General features: G+C 44.7%; 2 protein-coding genes across 14 annotated transcripts in view; one reads left to right on the top strand and one right to left on the bottom strand.

Moving 5' to 3' along the window:
• Positions 1-16426, bottom strand: part of polr3f (polymerase (RNA) III (DNA directed) polypeptide F) — a 30071-nt gene extending 13645 nt beyond the window's left edge. Inside the window, exons 1-6 of one of the 7 annotated variants that reach the window (XM_061987923.2) lie at positions 16252-16426; positions 15713-15844; positions 4944-5061; positions 4816-4883; positions 2547-2614; positions 2236-2348 (exon numbers count right to left, since the gene is read on the bottom strand). In XM_061987923.2, coding sequence (XP_061843907.1) covers positions 2236-2348; positions 2547-2614; positions 4816-4883; positions 4944-5061; positions 15713-15738 — 393 coding nt within the window. In that variant the 5' untranslated portion in view covers positions 15739-15844; positions 16252-16426. Of the gene's footprint in view, positions 1-2235; positions 2349-2546; positions 2615-4815; positions 4884-4943; positions 5062-6314; positions 6339-8616; positions 9282-9338; positions 9591-15305; positions 15483-15537; positions 15692-15712; positions 16062-16251 lie in introns of those variants that run through there. The other 6 variants (XM_061987924.2, XM_061987925.2, XM_061987927.2 and 3 more) reach the window with 6 other exon arrangements.
• dzank1 (double zinc ribbon and ankyrin repeat domains 1) overlaps positions 9706-18074 on the top strand; it is a 19787-nt gene continuing 11418 nt past the window's right edge. For 4 of the 7 annotated variants that reach the window (XR_012051262.1, XM_061987915.2, XM_072916449.1 and 1 more), the window contains exons 1-8: positions 9706-9944; positions 10964-11080; positions 15366-15513; positions 15579-15849; positions 15889-16134; positions 16206-16313; positions 16373-16456; positions 16554-16676. Coding sequence is in view for 6 of the 7 variants with exons in the window: in XM_061987915.2 (XP_061843899.1) it covers positions 10972-11080; positions 15366-15513; positions 15579-15849; positions 15889-16134; positions 16206-16313; positions 16373-16456; positions 16554-16676 (1089 nt within the window). In the remaining variant the exon portion in view is untranslated. The remainder of the gene's footprint in view (positions 9945-10963; positions 11081-15365; positions 15514-15578; positions 15850-15888; positions 16135-16205; positions 16314-16372; positions 16457-16553; positions 16677-18074) is intronic. The other 3 variants (XM_072916452.1, XM_072916450.1, XM_072916451.1) reach the window with 3 other exon arrangements.

Genomic DNA, 18074 nt, shown 5'->3' with positions numbered 1-18074 from the left:
CTATATAAAGTATCTATATAAAGTACTATATAAAGTGTCTATATAAAGTACACGGATGTCTGTGTACCACTGCAAAAATAAAAATATAGTACATGTGTAATGAAGTATATATAGTATTTAACATCAGTACACACTACAATGAATATATAGTACATGTGTAATGAAGTACATATAGTATTTAACATGAGTACACACAACAATGAATACATAGTACATGTGTAAGGAAGTACATACAGGACTGTCTCAGACAATTAGAATATTGTGATAAAGTTCTTTATTTTCTGTAATACAATTAAAAAAACAAAAATGTCATACATTCTGGATTCATTACACATCAACTGAAATATTGCAAGCCTTTTATTATTTTAATATTGCTGATTATGGCATACAGCTTAAGAAATCTCAAAAATCCTATCTCAAAAATGTTTAATATTTCCTCAGACCAAGTAAAAAAAAAAGATTTATAAAAGCAAAACAAATCAAACATTTGAAAATGTCAATGAATGCACTCAGTACTTGGTTGGGAATCCTTTTGCACAGATTACTGCATCAATGCGGCGTGGCATGGAGGCAATCAGCCTGTGGCAAATGGATGGATGGATGGGTTTGGTGTCTTTCAGCTTCTTCTTCACAATACCCCACACATTCTCTATGGGGTTCAGGTCAGGGGAGTTGGCAGGCCAATGGAGGACAGTAATGCCATGGTCAGTACACCAGTTACTGGTGGTTTTGGCACTGTGGGCAGGTGCCAGATCATGCTGGAAAATGAAATCATCATCTCCATAGAGCTTTTCAACAGATGGAAGCATGTAGTGCTCTAAAATCTCTTGGTACACAGCTGCATTGACTCTGGACTTGATGAAACACAGTGGACCAACACCAGCAGCTGACATGGCTCCCCAAACCATTGCTGACTGTGGGAACTTCACACTGGATTTCAAGCAACTTGGATTTTCAAAACTTGCTTTCGTCTTAAAACAGGACTCTGGACCACTCTGCAACTGTCCAGTGCTTCTTTTCCATAGCCCAAGTCAGACGCTTCTAGAGATTTTAGAGCACTACATGCTTCCATCTGTTGAAAAGCTCTATGGAGATGATGATTTCATTTTCCAGCATGATCTGGCACCTGCCCAAAGTGCCAAAACCACCAGTAACTGGTGTACTGACCATGGCATTACTGTCCTCCATTGGCCTGCCAACTCCCCTGACCTGAACCCCATAGAGAATGTGTGGGGTATTGTGAAGAAGAAGCTGAAAGACACCAGACCCAATAATGCAAATGAGCTAAAAGCCGCTATTGAAGCATCCTGGGCATCCATAAGACCTCAGCAATGCCACAGGCTGATGCCTCCATGCCACGCCGCATTGATGCAGTAATCTGTGCAAAAGGATTCCCAACCAAGTACTGAGTGCATTCATTGACATCTTCAAATGTTTGATTTGTTTTGCTGTTATAAATCTTTTTTTTTTACTTGGTCTGAGGAAATATTCTAATTTTTTTAGATGGGATTTTTTAGATTTCTTAAGCTGTATGCCATAATCAGCAATATTAAAATAATAAAAGGCTTGCAATATTTCAGTTGATGTGTAATGAATCCAGAATGTATGACATTTTTGTTTTTTTAATTGCATTACAGAAAATAAAGAACTTTATCACAATATTCAAATTTTCTGAGACAGTCCTGTATAGTATTTAACATCAGTACACACTACAATGAATACATAGTACATGTGTAATGAAGAATATATTGTCTTTAACATCAGTACACACTACAATTTGTATTTTGTAGTAATGTCAAGTAGAAGACTACGTGGAAGGAGTATCTGATATATGATCAGCTGTCATAAAGGGGCGTGTCCTATGTCTATCCATGAATGTGATCAAGTGTCATAAAGGGGCGTGTCCTATGTCTATCTATGAATGTGATCAAGTGTCATAAAGGGGCGTGTCCTATGTCTATCTATGGATGTGATCAGCTGTCATAAAGGGGCGTGTCCTATGTCTATCCATGAATGTGATCAAGTGTCATAAAGGGGCGTGTCCTATGTCTATCTATGGATGTGATCAGCTTTCATAAAGGGGCGTGTCCTATGTCTATCTATGGATGTGATCAGCTGTCATAAAGGGGCGTGTCCTTTGTCTATCTATGGATGTGATCAGCTGTCATAAAGGGGCGTGTCCCATGCGTGACTGTAGTGCGGTGTGCACCTGTACAGGTGCTGAGCTGGACTCACCGCCACAGACTTCACAGCTTTGATGAGTTTTTTACTCTCCAAGTTCTTCAGGATCTTGTTGATCTCTGTGAGAGGAAGGTTGCTCTTGAAGCGGATGTCTCTGCTCCAGATACCTGAGTAGACAGGTGCACTAATGTCAGCACAGTGTGCAGGTGTGTGTGAGTAGACAGGTGCACTAATGTCAGCACAGTGTGCAGGTGTGTGTGAGTAGACAGGTGCACTAATGTCAGCACAGTGTGCAGGTGTGTGTGAGTAGACAGGTGCACTAATGTCAGCACAGTGTGCAGGTGTGTCCCAGCAGTTCTTCCTACCTTTGTTTGCAGCATCTTCAATGATCTGATAGACTAGTTTCTCCTGGTTGTCAGAGCCTTTCATCTTACTGTCACATACAAGAACACATCACTTATACAGGGTTAGGTTTAGCATGCCAACACACTCACTAACACACACCAACACACACTAACACACACCAACACTCACTAACACACACCCACACTAACACACACCAACACCCACTAACACACACTAACCCACACCAACACTCACTAACACACACCCACACTAACACACACCAACACCCACTAACACACAAACCCACACCCACACCAACACCCACTAACACAATATATGGAAACACTAACACAATATATGGAAACACTAACACAATATATGGAAACACTAACACAATATATGGAAACACTAACACAATATATGGAAACACTAACACAATATATGGAAACACTAACACAATATATGGAAACACTAACACAATATATGGAAACTGATTTTTTTTTCTTCTAAAATTGAGTGGGTGTGGCTTGTACACTGGTGCACTCTATAGTCCGGAAAATACGCTGTAACACAACATAATGAAGTCACAGCACAACAGGAATAGTCACAACACGACAACATGCAGTCACAACACAACAATATAAAGCCACAACAACACTAAGTAAGTCGGACACGTTTCCAGTGAGGGTTGGACTCCGCCAAGGCTGCCCTTTGTCACACATTCTGTTCTGAACCTTTATGGACAGAATTTCTCGGCGCAGTCAAGGCGTTGAGGGGATCTGGTTTGGTGGCTGCAGGATTAGGTCTCTGCTTTTTGCAGATGATGTGGTCCTGATGGCTTCCTCCGGCCAAGATCTTCAGCTCTCACTGGATCGGTTCGCAGCCGAGTGTGAAGCGACTGGGATGGGAATCAGCATCTCCAAGTCCGAGTCCATGGTTCTCGCCCAGAAAAGGGTGGAGTGCCATCTCCGGGTTGGGGAGGAGATCTTGCCCCAAGTGGAGGAGTTCAAGTACCTCGGAGTCTTGTTCACGAGTGAGGGAAGAGTGGATCGTGAGATCGACAGGCTGATCGGTGCGGCGTCTTCAGTAATGCGGACGCTGTATCGATCCGTTGTGGTGAAGAAGGAGCTGAGCCGGAAGGCAAAGCTCTCAATTTACCGGTCGATCTACGTTCCCATCCTCACCTATGGTCATGAGCTTTGGGTTATGACCGAAAGGACAAGATCACGGGTACAAGCGGCCCAAATGAGTTTCCTCCACCGGGTGGCGGGGCTCTCCCTTAGAGATAGGGTGAGAAGCTATGCCATCCAGGGGGAGCTCAAAGTAAAGCCGCTGCTCCTCCACATGGAGAGGAGCCAGATGAGGTGGTTCGGGCATCTGGTCAGGATGCCACCCGAACGCCTCCCTAGGGAGGTGTTTAGGGCACGTCCGACCGGTAGGAGGCCACGGGGAAGACCCAGGACACGTTGGGAAGACTATGTCTCCCGGCTGGCCTGGGAACACCTCGGGATCCCCCGGGAGGAGCTGGACGAAGTGGCTGGGGAGAGGGAAGTCTGGGCTTCTCTGCTTAGGCTGCTGCCCCCGCGACCCGACCTCGGATAAGCAGAAGAAGATGGATGGATCTTTATATTGTTGTGTTGAGTCTTAATATTGCTGTGTTGTGTCTTTATATTGTTGTGTTGTGTTTGTAAATGTTTGTGTTGTGTCTTTATATTGTTGTGTTGTGTTTTTATATTGTTGTGTTGTATCTTTATATAGTTGTGTCATGGCATTTGTATTTGTTGTGTCTTTTGCAATGGTGCTGTAGCTAAAGGTTGTTGTGTTGTCAGTAACTTTCTCATGCACCGCAGTATTTTACTTCTGATGTGATGACATCACAGACTGACAGGAAGAACCTCCTAAATGTTCATCTTCATACTAGTATGTCCTTCCTGAAGACAAACTAGTATTGATGATGTTCAACTATCATACTCATCTTCCTGAAGACTAACTAGTATTGATGATGTTCAACTATCATACTCATCTTCCTGAAGACTAACTAGTATTGATGATGTTCAACTATCATACTCATCTTCCTGAAGACTAACTAGTATTGATGATGTTCAACTATCATACTCATCTTCCTGAAGACTAACTAGTATTGATGATGTTCAACTATCATACTCATCTTCCTGAAGACTAACTAGTCGAGCACAGATAGATGATCTTCAATCCAAAGACTATAAATCCATGCAGCCATGACAAGCCAGAAAGCTAACATGCTAGCAGTATATTAGCGTGCCCGCCTACCTGGCACTCTGGGAGTCCTTCAGCCTGTAGAGGAGTCCAGAACTGTTCCTCAGGAGGTCCAGCAGGCCCTGCAACAGGTCAAATGGAGGTGACTAACAGGTCAGAGGTCATGCAGGGTTAAGACTGACCAATGAGAGCAGCTTGTTGATGGCCATGGCTCTCTGCTTAGGTTCCAGGTGAGGCATGTCGTTCTGGATCACCTGGTCAGTGATCCCCTGTGGAAACTGCTGACACAAGTCCTTGATCCTGAACAGCACACACACACACACACACACACACACACACACACACACACACACACACACACACACACACACACACACACACACACACACACACACACACACACACACACACACAGTATAATTGTAGACCAAACATCATTTGACCGGTACATTAATGTGTGAAGTTAAAAGGTAAACAATAACAATTCAATCTCCCTTATTAAATAGATAGTAGATATCAATAACGTATGAGGTGGCGACTTGTCCAGGGTGTACCCCGCCTTCCGCCCGATTGTAGCTGAGATAGGCTCCAGCGCCCCCCGCAACCCCAAAGGGAATAAGCGGTAGAAAATGGATGGATGGATGGATGTCTTATTGTATATATGGGGGCGACATGGCGTAGTGGGTAGAGCGGCCGTGCCAGGAACCTGAGGGTTGCAGGTTCGCTCCCTGCCTCTTGACATCCAAAATACTGCTGTTGTGTCCTTGGGCAGGACACTTCACCCTTGCCCCCAGTGCCGCTTACATTGGTTAATGATGGGTGGTGGTCGGAGGGGCCGTAGGCAGCCACGCTAATGTCACTCTACCCCAGGGCAGCTGTGGCTATGAAAGTAGCTCACCACCAGCAGGTGTGAATGAATGATGAAAGTAGCTTACCACCAGCAGGTGTGAATGAATGATGAAAGTAGCTTACCACCACCAGAAGTGAATGAATGATGAAAGTAGCTTACCACCACCAGAAGTGAATGAATGATGAAAGTAGCTTACCACCACCAGAAGTGAATGAATGATGAAAGTAGCTTACCACCACCAGGTCTGAATGAATGATGAAAGTAGCTTACCACCACCAGAAGTGAATGAATGATGAAAGTAGCTTATTACCACCAGAAGTGAATGATGAAAGCAGCTTACCACCACCAGAAGTGAATGAAGTAGCTTACCACCACCAGGTCTGAATGAAGTAGCTTACCACCACCAGGTCTGAATGAATGATGAAAGTAGCTTACCACCACCAGAAGTGAATGAATGATGAAAGTAGCTTACCACCACCAGTAGTGAATGAATGATGAAAGTAGCTTACCACCAACACCAGAAGTGATTGAATGATGAAAGTAGCTTACCACCACCAGAAGTGAATGAATGATGAAAGTAGCTTACCACCACCACCACCAGAAATGAATGAATGATGAAAGTAGCTTACCACCACCAGAAGTGAATGAATGATGAAAGTAGCTTACCACCACCAGAAGTGAATGAATGATAAAAGTAGCTTACCACCACCAGGTACAAATCAAAATCTTTCAAGAGCAAAACCAAATCAATTCTACAACCATCACGTGACTTTTGTCAGTGATATTCCGTCTTGCAGATCCGCAAGCAAGCAACGAGCACAAAGTCAAAGTCACGTGATGGCTGCTCATTGAAATGAATCCCAGCTTTAATGAAGACGGGGGGGGGGGGGGGGGGGGGGGGGGTGGGGTATTACATTGACTCAACATGGCCACCTAGTGTTGTGAGGGTGAATTACAGTGCATTTGTGTGTGGATTGCATTGCGCTTGCTTGCGGATTTGCAAGGCGGAATATTACTGCCAAAAGTCACATGACACTTCCATAGTTGTAGAATTGATTTTGTTTTGCACTTGAAAGATTTTGATTTGTAATTGAAATATATTTTTTTGTAAGTTATTTGTTTCTGAAGCTTGAAGTAGTTGTTTGATAGGTACGTTTCTTATTTGCAAAACAAAATGCGTTTGTTTGTTAATGATATTTTGTATTTGCAAACCACACTGCATGTGTGTGTGTGTGTGTGTGTGTGTGTGTGTGTGTGTGTGTGTGTGTGTGTGTGTGTGTGTGTGTGTGTGGACTTTTGGCAGTCATTTAACTCTATAGTATTTACCTGACGTCACCTCTGGCTCATTAAATATGCCAGGCTCCATGTGGTGGTCAAGCAAGCATCTGTTATAGTTATATTTTGATAAACAATCATAAATGAGTCTTTCAGCACATACACAACGTTGACACTAGGGCTGCAACAACTAATCGATTAAAATCGATTATAAAAATAGTTGGCGATTAATTTAGTCATCGATTCGTTGGGTCTATGCTATGCGCAGTGGCAATTTTTTTTCCATCCATCCATCCATCTTCTTCCGCTTATCCGAGGTCGGGTCGCGGGGGCAGCAGCCTAAGCAGGGAAGCCCAGACTTCCCTCTCCCCAGCCACTTCGTCCAGCTCTTCCTGTGGGACCCCGAGGCGTTCCCAGGCCAGCCGGGAGACATAGTCTTCCCAGCGTGTCCTGGGTCTTCCCCGCGGCCTCCTACCGGTCGGACGTGCCCTAAACACCTCCTTAGGGAGGCGCTCGGGTGGCATCCTGACCAGATGCCCGAACCACCTCATCTGGCTCCTCTCCATGTGGAGGAGCAGCGGCTTTACTTTGAGCTCCCCCCGGATGACAGAGCTTCTCACCCTATCTCTAAGGGAGAGCCCCGCCACCCGGCGGAGGAAACTCATTCCATCCGCTTGTACCCGTGATCTTGTCCTTTCGGTCATAACCCAAAGCTCATGACCATAGGTGAGGATGGGAACGTAGATCGACCGGTAAATTGAGAGCTTTGCCTTCCGGCTCAGCTCCTTCTTCACCACAACAGATCGATACAGCGTCCGCATTACTGAAGACGCCGCACCGATCCGCCTGTCGATCTCACGATCCACTCTTCCCTCACTCGTGAACAAGACTCCTAGGTACTTGAACTCCTCCACTTGGGGCAAGATCTCCTCCCCAACCCGGAGATGGCACTCCACCCTTTTCCGGGCGAGAACCATGGACTCGGACTTGGAGGTGCTGATTCTCATCCCAGTCGCTTCACACTCGGCTGCGAATTTTTTTTTTCTTCTTCAAATTTTTATTTTTAATTTTTTTAATAAACCTTTATTTATAAACTGCAACATGTACAAACAGCTGAGAAACAATAATCAAAATAAGTATGGTGCCAGTATGCTGTTTTTCCCCAATAAAATACTGGAAAGGATAGAAATTTAGTTTGTCTCTTTTATCCAATTGTTAATCGATTAATCGAAGCAATTATCGACAGATTAATCGATTATCAAATTAATCGTTAGTTGCAGCCCTAGTTGACATCTATAGTTTTATTTTGATAAACAATCATAAATGAATCTTTCAGCACGTACACAATGTTGACATCTATAGTTATATTTTGATAAAAACATGCATACTGGTAAACGGCGTGTGCAGCAACAACAACAACAACAACAACAAACATGGCAGTAGACGTGAAGTTAAATGGGTTATACTCGTATAGCACTTTTTTACATTTTTTAAGGTATTCAAAGCGCTTTGACACTATTTCCACATTCACACACTGATGGAGGGAGCTGCCATGCAAGGCGCTAACCAGGACCCATCAGGAGCAAGGGTGAAGTGTCTTGCTCAAGGACACAACGGACATGACTAGGATGGTAGAAGGTGGGGATTGAACCAGGAACCCTCAGGTTGCTGGCAAGGCCACTCTCCCAACTTCGCCACGCCGTCCCCCAAATCATGAAATACAACTTTACCTGGGCAAGAACGATACATATTTATCCGGGAGAGTGTTGATACCAATGTCCTTGACCCAGACACACACAAAGAAGTTTTGTTCCAAGTCATGTAGAATGATGTCTGGAGCACAATATGCCTGGGAAGTCCACAGACGTATAATCCTTGGTATCACTCCACAAATCTTTTTTTGATCAAGTACAGGTTCTATTCCATTCCGTAGTTGGATTTTTTTGCTCGTATCTGCTTTTTGTGGTAAGATCTAGGCCCCTTGCGTACTCAGATAGCTGCTTGCTGTACAAAGGCCATCTTGGCTTGGTTGACCACCACTGCTGTCCACTTCCGGGAAGAAGTCACGTGACAAGCAATACGAGCTGTTCGTCACAGAACCAATTAAACTCGTATCTTGAGGTTGTACTGTATCAATGTCTTGCCTTTAGTGCCCTCCAGTGGAAGCTTTTGAATAAACAACGTTACCGTTCATGAATTGTCAAAGACATCAAAGTTGTGTTTATTAAAGTCGAAATGTTGCTTCAGTCTCAAAGCAAAGATGATATTCGTCACATTTTATATACGTCATAAGTTGAGTTTGTCTTTCTTTCTTTAGGGTACACAAATGCTTCACAAGCAGCACGTGTGTAGTCAACATAACGATTAACGATTATTGTTCATGTTCTCGATTAAAGATCGAACATTGTGAAATTGCACATAAGATCAAAGTTTTTAAAAAAAGAACACTAACCTGTTTTCAACTTCGGCGGGTTCATAAGTGTTTGTTTCCTTCTTGACTTTTACTTCTGACATCTTTAATATGTCCAAAATGATTATTGTAATGATAGGATGAATGATGAATGTAATGTAATGTAATGTAATGATAGGATGAATGTAATGTAATGTAATGTAATGTAATGTAATGTAATGTATTTCAATTGTTGTTCGGTTAGTTTGTTAGCTTGTTAGCTTGCAAGCTAGACTGCCATGCGTCACCTCCGGGTCCTGAAAAGCTATGGGGACGTTCAAAATATTGCCTGATGGGAAACACTCATTTCTACCATTTTACGATCGAAATATGTCAAGAATTATACTAGGAGTTGTTTAATGGATCTGTAGAGAAAATGTGCAGGGTACACATAAGTATAAGAAATTGAAAAGTTACAAAAACAAGAAAGCTTTCAGTCTCGCACAGGCCGGCGGACAATTGTGTGCTCCTTTGGTCCTCTCCAAGCTCCGCCCGCCGTCGTGCAAGATGGTGTCAAAAACAAGCGCAAACTGCACTGGTTACCATGGTGACACAAACACAACCCCACACAAGACAGCCTGAAGTAGAAAACAATTCGCTCGACTCAAAGTAAGTTCCATCCTTCTATTTTCTACCGCTTTTCCCTGTCGGGGTGCTGGAGCCTATCTCCGCTGCATTCGAACGGTGACTTTTTCTTTATTTTTTTACCTAATTAAACTTAATCTTTCATTTTATTGTCATGTCAACATTATCATTATTATATAGCAACGTGATCATCATCATTATTATTATATAGCAACGTTATCAGTTATTATATAGCAACGTTATCATCAGTTATTATTATTATATAGCAATGTCATCATCATCATTATTATATAGCAATGTCATCATCATTATTATATAGCAACGTTATCATCAGTTATTATTATTATATAGCAATGTCATCATCATCATTATTATTATATAGCAATGTCATCATCATTATTATATAGCAACGTTATCATCAGTTATTATTATTATATAGCAATGTCATCATCATTATTATATAGCAACGTTATCAGTTATTATATAGCAACGTTATCATCAGTTATTATTATTATATAGCAATGTCATCATCATCATTATTATTATATAGCAATGTCATCATCAGTTATTATTATTATATAGCAATGTCATCATCATTATTATATAGCAACGTTATCATCAGTTATTATTATTATATATCAACGTTATCAGTTATTATATAGCAACGTTATCATCAGTTATTATTATTATATAGCAATGTCATCATCATTATTATATATCAACGTTATCATCAGTTATTATTATTATATAGCAACATCATCATCAGTTATTATATAGCAATGTCATCATCAGTTATTATGTAGCAATGTCATCATCAGTTATTATTATTATATAGCAATGTCATCATCATTATTATATAGCAACGTTATCATCAGTTATTATTATATAGCAATGTCATCATCATCATTATTATTATATAGCAATGTCATCATCAGTTATTATGTAGCAATGTCATTATCAGTTATTATTATTATATAGCAATGTCATCATCAGTTATTATTATTATATAGCAATGTCATCGTCATTATAATTCTGTACTGCAGCACATATCATGACAGCAGGGGCGGTGGCGGCGCCGCGCATCATTCCCATCATGCATCTGGACAGACTACGGGCAAAAAATCACATTGACACCAGTACACATGTGTGCATTCAGTCAGGTACACACACACACACACACACACACACACACATCAATATACATACATACACTATACATATATATATATATATATATATATATATATATATATATCCTCTCTGAGCTGCCACCTTATGGTGGTAGAGGAGTTTGCGTGTCCCAATGATCCTAGGAGCTATGTTGTCCGGGGGCTTCTATGCCCCCTGGTAGGGTCTCCCAAGACAAACTGGTCCTAGGTGAGGGATCAGACAAAGAGCAGCTCGAAGACTTCTACGGAAATACAAGAACCGACACTCAGATTTCCCTGGCCCGGTCGCGGATCACCGGGGCCCACCTCTGGCGCCAGGCCCGGAGTTAGGGCACGATGGCGAGCGTCTGGTGGCCGGGCCTGTCCCCATGGGACCCGGCCGGGCACAGCCCGAAGAGGCAACGTGGGTCCCCCCTCCAATGGGCTCACCACTCATGGGAGGGGCCATAGAGGTCGGGTGCAATGTGAGTTGGGCGTCAGCCGAAGGCAGGGCACTTGGCGGTCCGATCCTCAGCTACATAAGCTAGCTCTTGGGACGTGGAACGTCACCTCGCTGGGGAAGAAGGAGCCTGAGCTAGTGCGCGAGGTGGACAAGTTCCGGCTGGATATAGTCGGACTCACTTCGACGCACAGCAAGGGCTCAGTTCTCTCGAGAGGGGCTGGACTCTCTTCCACACCGGCGTTGCACGCAGTGAGAGGCGACGAGCTGGGGCAGCAATTCTTGTTGCCCCCCGGCTCAAAGCCTGCACGTTGGAGTTCAACCCGGTGGACGAGAGGGTAGCTTCCCTCCGCCTTCGGGTGGGGGGACGAGTCCTGACTGTTGTTTGTGCTTATGCACCAAACAGCAGTTCAGAGTACCCACCCTTTTTGGATACACTCGAGGGAGTACTGGAAAGTGCTCCCCCGGGTGATTCCCTTGTCCTACTGGGAGTCTTCAACGCTCATGTTGGCAACGACAGTGAAACCTGGAGAGGCGTGATTGGGAAGAATGGCCGCCCGGATCTGAACCCGACTGGTGTTTTGTTATTGGACTTTTGTGCTCGTCACAGATTGTCCATAACAAACACCATGTTCAAACATAAGGGTGTCCATATGTGCACGTGCACCAGGACACCCTAGGCCGCAATTCCATGATCGACTTTGTAGTTGTGCCATCGGATTTGCGGCCTTATGTTTTGGACACTCGGGTGAAGAGAGAAGCGGAGCTTTCTACCGATCACCACCTGGTGGTGAGTTGGCTGCGATGGTGGGGGAGGATGCCGGACAGACCTGGCAGGCCCAAACGCATTGTGAGGGTCTGCTGGGAACATCTAGCAGAGTTTCCTGTCAGAGAGAGTTTCAATTCCCACCTCCGGAAGAACTTTGAACATGTCACGAGGGAGGTGCTGGACATTGAGTCTGAGTGGACCATGTTCCGCACCTCTATTGTCGAGGCAGCTGATTGGAGCTGTGGCCGCAAGGTAGTTGGTGCCTGTCGTGGGAGTAATCCTAGAACCTGCTGGTGGACACCAGCGGTGAGGGATGCCGTCAAGCTGAAGAAAGAGTCCTATCGTGTTCTTTTGGCTCATGGAACTCCGGAGGCAGCGTACAGGTACCGACAGGCCAATCGAAGTGCAGCTTCAGCGGTCGTGGAGGCAAAAACTTGGACCTGGGAGGAGTTCGGGGAAGCCATGGAAAACGACTTCCAAACGGCTTCGAAGCGATTCTGGACCAACATCCGCCGCCTCAGGAAGGGGAAGCAGTGCACTGTCATCACCGTGTATGGTGGGGATGGTGTTCTGCTGACCTTGACTGCGGATGTTGTGGATCGGTGGAGGGAATATTTCGAAGACCTCCTCAATCCCACCAACATGTCTTCCTATGAGGAAGCAGAGCCTGGCGAATTTGTTTTGGCCTCTCCTATTTCTGGGGCTGAGGTTGCTGAGGTAGTTAAAAAGCTCCTCGGTGGCAAGGCCCCGGGGGTGGATGAGACCTGCCCGGAGTTCCTTAAGGCTTTGGATGCTGTGGGGCTGTCTTGGTTGACAAGACTCTGCAACATCGCGTGGACATCGGGGGTGGTACCTGTGGATTGGCAGACCGAGGTGGTAATTCCTCTCTTTAAGAAGGGGAACCGGAGAGTGTGTTCCAACTATCGTGGGATCACACTCCTCAGCCTTCCCGGTAAGGTCTATTCAGGTGTACTGGAAACAGGCCCAGAGCATAATACTACCACCACCATGCTTGATGGTAGGAATGGTGTTCCTGGGATTAAAGGCCTCGCCTTTTCTCCTCCAAACATATTGCTGGGTATTGTGGCCAAACAGCTCCATTTTTGTTTCATCTGACCACAGAACTTTCCTCCAGAAGGTCTTATCTTTGTCCATGTGATCAACAGCAAACTTTAGACAAGCCTTAAGGTGTCCCTTCTGGAGCAAGGGCTTCCTTCTTCCATGGTAGTGTTATGTACCAGAAGGGTGGAAGGAGACGACACCACAACGAAACTCAGGTTACCAGGTTTATTGTAACCTTTGATGAGTGAGTTGGAGTTGTATGCTACTCTATGTGTATGTTGCAGGACTATGTGTGATTTTAACCATGGGAATATTACCAGGCGGTGTTGTAAGTGTGTGGTGGATGAATCTTTCGTCAGTCCAAGAGGCAAAAAGGGAGTCCGTAAACAAGCAGGTGGTCGAGGGCAGTAGAGAAGTGACAAGGTCTGTGTCCAAGCGGGGGTCAAGGATCGAGGAGGGCAGTCCAAAGTCCGGAGGGAGGTCGAGACACAGAGCTCGAGCACACGGGACAAGACGGGAATACAAAGAGTTAATGACGTTCCGGCACAGGTTCCAAGGGCCGACTGGTCTTTATGCTGCAGCTCTGATGATCTGCAGGTGCCGATAGTCTGCAGCTGCAGCGTTGCGTGGGCGTGAGGCGTGAGGCGCGTGCGGGGGCGTTTCCTGGCATACTGCATGCTGGCATGAGTGTTGGAGGATCTTGCAGCGGAAGAATTGAGGGTTCGAGACCGCGCCGTGACAGGTAGCCTCTCAGTCCATAGTGATGCTTGACTGTGGACACTGACACTGTGTTCCAGCAGCTTCCAATTCATTGCGGACCTGCTTTTTGGTGGTTCTCGTTTGACTCTTGATCAGCCTGACCAATTTTCTCTCAGCAGTAGGTGATAGCTTGCGTTTTCTTCCTGATCGTGGCAGTGACAAAACTGTGCCATGCACTTTATACAAACAATTGTCTGCACAGTTGCTCTTGGGACCTTTAGCTGCTTTGAAATGGCTCCCAGTGACTTTCCTGACTTGTTCAAGTCAATGATTCGTTTTTTTCAGATCTGTTGAAGTTAAAGTTAAAATAGCAATGATTGTCACACACACACTAAGTTTTTGACCCATCCCCTTGTTCACCCCCTGGGAGGTGAGGGGAGCAGTGAGCAGCAGCGGTGGCTGCGCCCGGGAATCATTTTTGGTGATTTAACCCCCAATTCCAACCCTTGATGCTGAGTGCCAAGCAGGGAGGTAATGGGTCCAATTTTTATAGTCTTTGGTATGACTCAGCCGGGGTTTGAACTCACGACCTACCCGTCTCAGGGCGGACACTCTAACCACTAGGCCACTGAGTAAGTTACTAGGCCACTGAGTAGGTGGTGCTGAGTTCCTTTGCCTTTCCCATTGTGGCGTTTGTGACCGAGTCTAATGACTGCATCACATTTAATTGTGCTCAGAGAAGTCAACAGGTGTCGTCAATCATAATCACTCACAGGAAGTTAAGAGGCCATGAAGCTCATTTGATTTGATTGTAACTTTTCTACATCACCAAAATTGATCATGTATGTTGCTGTATGTATACTTTTGACCCAGCAGATTTGCTCACATTTTCAGTAGAGCCATAATAAATTCATAAAAGAAGCAAACTTCATGAATGTTTTTTGTGAGCAACAAGTATGTGCTCCAATCACTACATCACAACAAAATAAGAGTTGTAGAAATGATTGGAAACTCAAGACAGCCATGACATGATGTTCTTTACAAGTGGATGTACACTTTTGATCACAACTGTATATACATATACACATATACATAAAATATATATATATATATATATACACAGTATATACACATATACGTATATATATATATATATATATATATACATACATGTATATACTGTACAATTGATTGGACGTTGACCCTGATGTGACTTCCTGGTGATGTCATGACATCATAGTACTCACAATGCATCAGTCTAGTAAAGGGTGAAAGGTGAAAGGTCACATGCAGGTGCTCCCATGCAGACACGCGAGACACGCAGGTCTTCTTCACGCTGGACGGCTCCAAGCCGCTCAGAGACCACGGGGGGTCAGGAAGAGTCAGTGGGCGGTACTGCGAGCCCTTCCTGCTGCCCGCCGGCCGCATCTGCATCCGCGCCGTGGCCGCCACCAGGTGACTTAATGAGGTGGCACTCACCTGTAGGCTAACGTGCAGCGCTAAGGAAATGCTGTCTGCAGCGACGGCCGAGAGAGTTCCACCGTGACCAAAGTCTTCCTGGTCCAGCAGGATGAGAAGGCGGAGCCAAGCAGACTTTCATCTTACATGCAGGAAGCCTGGCATCAACAGCACTCTGCAGGTGACAAAGACTCACCTGTCAGCACACGCTCGGTAGAACATCCTCTTTCTTCTTCAGGATCCAAGATAGCCACCTCTGCTCCACGTTTCCTCAGAAGTCGTCAGGCTGTGCCCGCTGCCACGCCGAGTGCTTCACCGAACCCCCAGCCTGAGGTACACGCTGTGATTTAGCTGCAGGCTTTTATTTTGAAGGCTTTCCTGTGTGTTAGCGCGCAGGTTTGCTTCAGCAGACGAGACGCACGCAAAGACAAGCTGACTTCCTGCGGTAAGCCAGCTCCTGAGCACGTACACCTGTGCAGGAAGTACATGTGTCTGTGTGTGTGTGTGTGTGTGTGTGTGTGTAGGTGTGCACACTGTGTGACCTTTCCACCATCACACCCCATGGCCACTTTCTGTACTCGGTGTGGCGTCACGCTGCCCCCTGCTGGAGGAGGACAGGTACTGCACATGATGATGATGATGATGATGTCACACTCACCTGTGTGTGCATGTGTGTGTGTGTGTGTCAGTTGGTGTGTTGTGTGTTGTGTAACACCCAAGTTCCTGTCAACACACCTTTTTGTTTGATATGCCACGCCTCCATCAAGCAGCAGCTTCTCCACCAGTCCAGCCTGCAGGTACACACACACACACACACACACACACACTTGCTGACTTGTGTTTGGTTGTGTGTTAGGATCACGTTGTGTGTTCATGTTGTGGACAAAGGAATCCAGCAGACATGTCAAAGTGTTTGACGTGTGAGACTGAACTACACACGGTAACACACACACACACACACACACACACACTTGACAAGGATACTACTGTATGTGTGTGTGTGTGTGTGTGTGTGTGTGTGTGTTGTCCTGGTGCAGACAGCGTTGGAGACAAATGGCGCCCCTCCAGTCCCATCGACACACAACAGGAAGTTGACTTGCTCCAAATGTAAACGACTGAACAACAATGATGCTCGTTACTGTGACTGGTGTGGCTGCAAGGTACACACACACACACACACACCCACACACACACACACACACGCACGCACGCACGCGCACACATACACACACACCCACGCACACATACATACACACACACACACACACACACACACACACACACACACACACACACACACACTTAACGAGGGAAAGTTTGAAAGAACAAAAAGTTGTTTATCAGCTAACAAGCAATTATACAACAATTGTTTAGACAGGAAGTAGAGGAAGAGTTCAGACAGGAAGTGGGTGAAGAGTTCAGACAGGAAGTAAGTGAAGAAGAAAGAGTTTAGACAGGAAGTAGAAGAGTTTAGACAGGAAGTAGAGGAAGAGTTCAGACAGGAAGTAAGTGAAGAAGAAAGAGTTCAGACAGGAAGTAGAAGAGTTTAGACGGGAAGTAGAGGAAGAGTTCAGACAGGAAGTAAGTGAAGAAGAAAGAGTTTAGACAGGAAGTAGAAGAGTTTAGACAGGAAGTAGAGGAAGAGTTCAAACAGGAAGTAGGTGAAGAAGAGTTTCGACAGGAAGTAGAGGAAGAGTTCAGACAGGAAGTAGGTGAAGAAGAGTTCAGACAGGAAGTAGAAGAGTTCAGACAGGAAGTAGAATAGTTTAAACAAGAAGTAGAAGAGTTTAGACAGGAAGTAAAAGAGTTTAGACAGGAAGTAGAAGATTTTAGACAGGAAGTAGAAGAGTTTAGACAGGAAGTGGGTGAAGTGTTCAGACAAGAAGTAGGTGAAGAAGTTTAGACAAGGAAGTAGAAGAGTTTAGACAGGAAGTAGAAGAGTTTAGACAGGAAATAGAAGAGTTTACACAGGAAGTAGAAGAGTTTAGAGAGGAAGTGGAAGAGTTTAGAGAGGAAGTAGAAGAGTTTAGAGAGGAAGTAGAAGAGTTTAGAGAGGAAGTAGAGGAAGAGTTTAGAGAGGAAGTAGAAGAAGAGTTTAGACAAGAAGTGGGTGAAGTGTTCAGACAGGAAGTAGGTGAAGAAGTTTAGACAGGAAGTAGAAGAGTTTAGACAGGAAATAGAACAGTTTATACAGGAAATAGAATAGTTTAGACAGGAAGTATAAGAGTCTAGAGAGGAAGTAGAAGAGTTTAGACAGGAAGTAGAAGAGTTTAGACAGGAAGTAGAAGAGTTTTGACAGGAAATAGAAGAGTTTAGAAGGGAAGTAGAAGAGTTTAAAGGGGAAGCAGGTGAGTTTAGATAGGAAGTAGAATAGTTTAGAGAGGAAGTTGAAGAGTTTAGAGAGGAAGCAGGTGAGTTTCAAGAGGAAGTTGAAGAGTTTAGAGAGGAAGTAGAAGAGTTTAAACAGGAAGTGGGTGAAGAATTTAGAGAGGAAGTAGAAGGGTTTAGAGAGGAAGTAGAAGAGATTAGAGAGGAAGTAGAAGAGTTTAAAGAGGAAG

The sequence above is a fragment of the Nerophis lumbriciformis genome, linkage group LG27, assembly GCF_033978685.3.
Source record: "Nerophis lumbriciformis linkage group LG27, RoL_Nlum_v2.1, whole genome shotgun sequence".
NCBI lineage: Eukaryota > Metazoa > Chordata > Actinopteri > Syngnathiformes > Syngnathidae > Nerophis > Nerophis lumbriciformis.
Note: the sequence above shows the minus strand (reverse complement) of the source record. Positions and strands in the feature narration are given on the sequence as shown.